The sequence below is a fragment of the Penaeus monodon genome, chromosome 28, assembly GCF_015228065.2.
Source record: "Penaeus monodon isolate SGIC_2016 chromosome 28, NSTDA_Pmon_1, whole genome shotgun sequence".
Classification (NCBI taxonomy): domain Eukaryota; kingdom Metazoa; phylum Arthropoda; class Malacostraca; order Decapoda; family Penaeidae; genus Penaeus; species Penaeus monodon.
The window spans coordinates 7,626,914-7,627,326 of NC_051413.1; the positions used below are offsets into that span (position 1 = coordinate 7,626,914).

The 413-nt window shown below is 49.2% G+C and overlaps 1 protein-coding gene across 2 annotated transcripts in view; it reads left to right on the forward strand.

The window, feature by feature from the left end:
• The window catches only part of LOC119591351 (diacylglycerol kinase theta-like), an 81,122-nt gene that overhangs the window by 68,406 nt on the left and 12,303 nt on the right, over positions 1-413 (forward strand). For both annotated transcript variants that reach the window (XM_037940087.1, XM_037940086.1), the window contains one exon: positions 185-361. In XM_037940087.1, coding sequence (XP_037796015.1) covers positions 185-361 — 177 coding nt within the window. The remainder of the gene's footprint in view (positions 1-184; positions 362-413) is intronic.

Below are 413 nucleotides of genomic sequence, written 5' to 3' on the forward strand. Positions count from 1 at the left end.
AGAAGATACTTTTTTATTACCGTTCTCAACTTTGATTTGAATATTCTACATTTGAATATAAATATATAATCTGTCAGGGCAAACCATTTGGTGATGTCACAGAATCTCACCCGAAATGACATCAGAATCCCAGAATGACGTCACAGACATTCCTAAAAGGACGTCCTCGTTCCCCCCTTTCCTCAGTGATGTTGCTGCCGAATATCCTCCCTCACATGATTTCCGAGGGCGTGCAGCCGCTCCTCGTCTTCGTCAACGTGAAGTCTGGAGGATGTCAAGGCCTGGAGCTCATTTCCTCCTTCAGGAAGCTGCTCAACCCGTATCAGGTGTTCGATCTCGACAACGGCGGTCCTCTGCCAGGGTGGGTGTGCGACCGGCGTCGCCTAGCGGCCCTTCGTATGGTTTTCATCGTC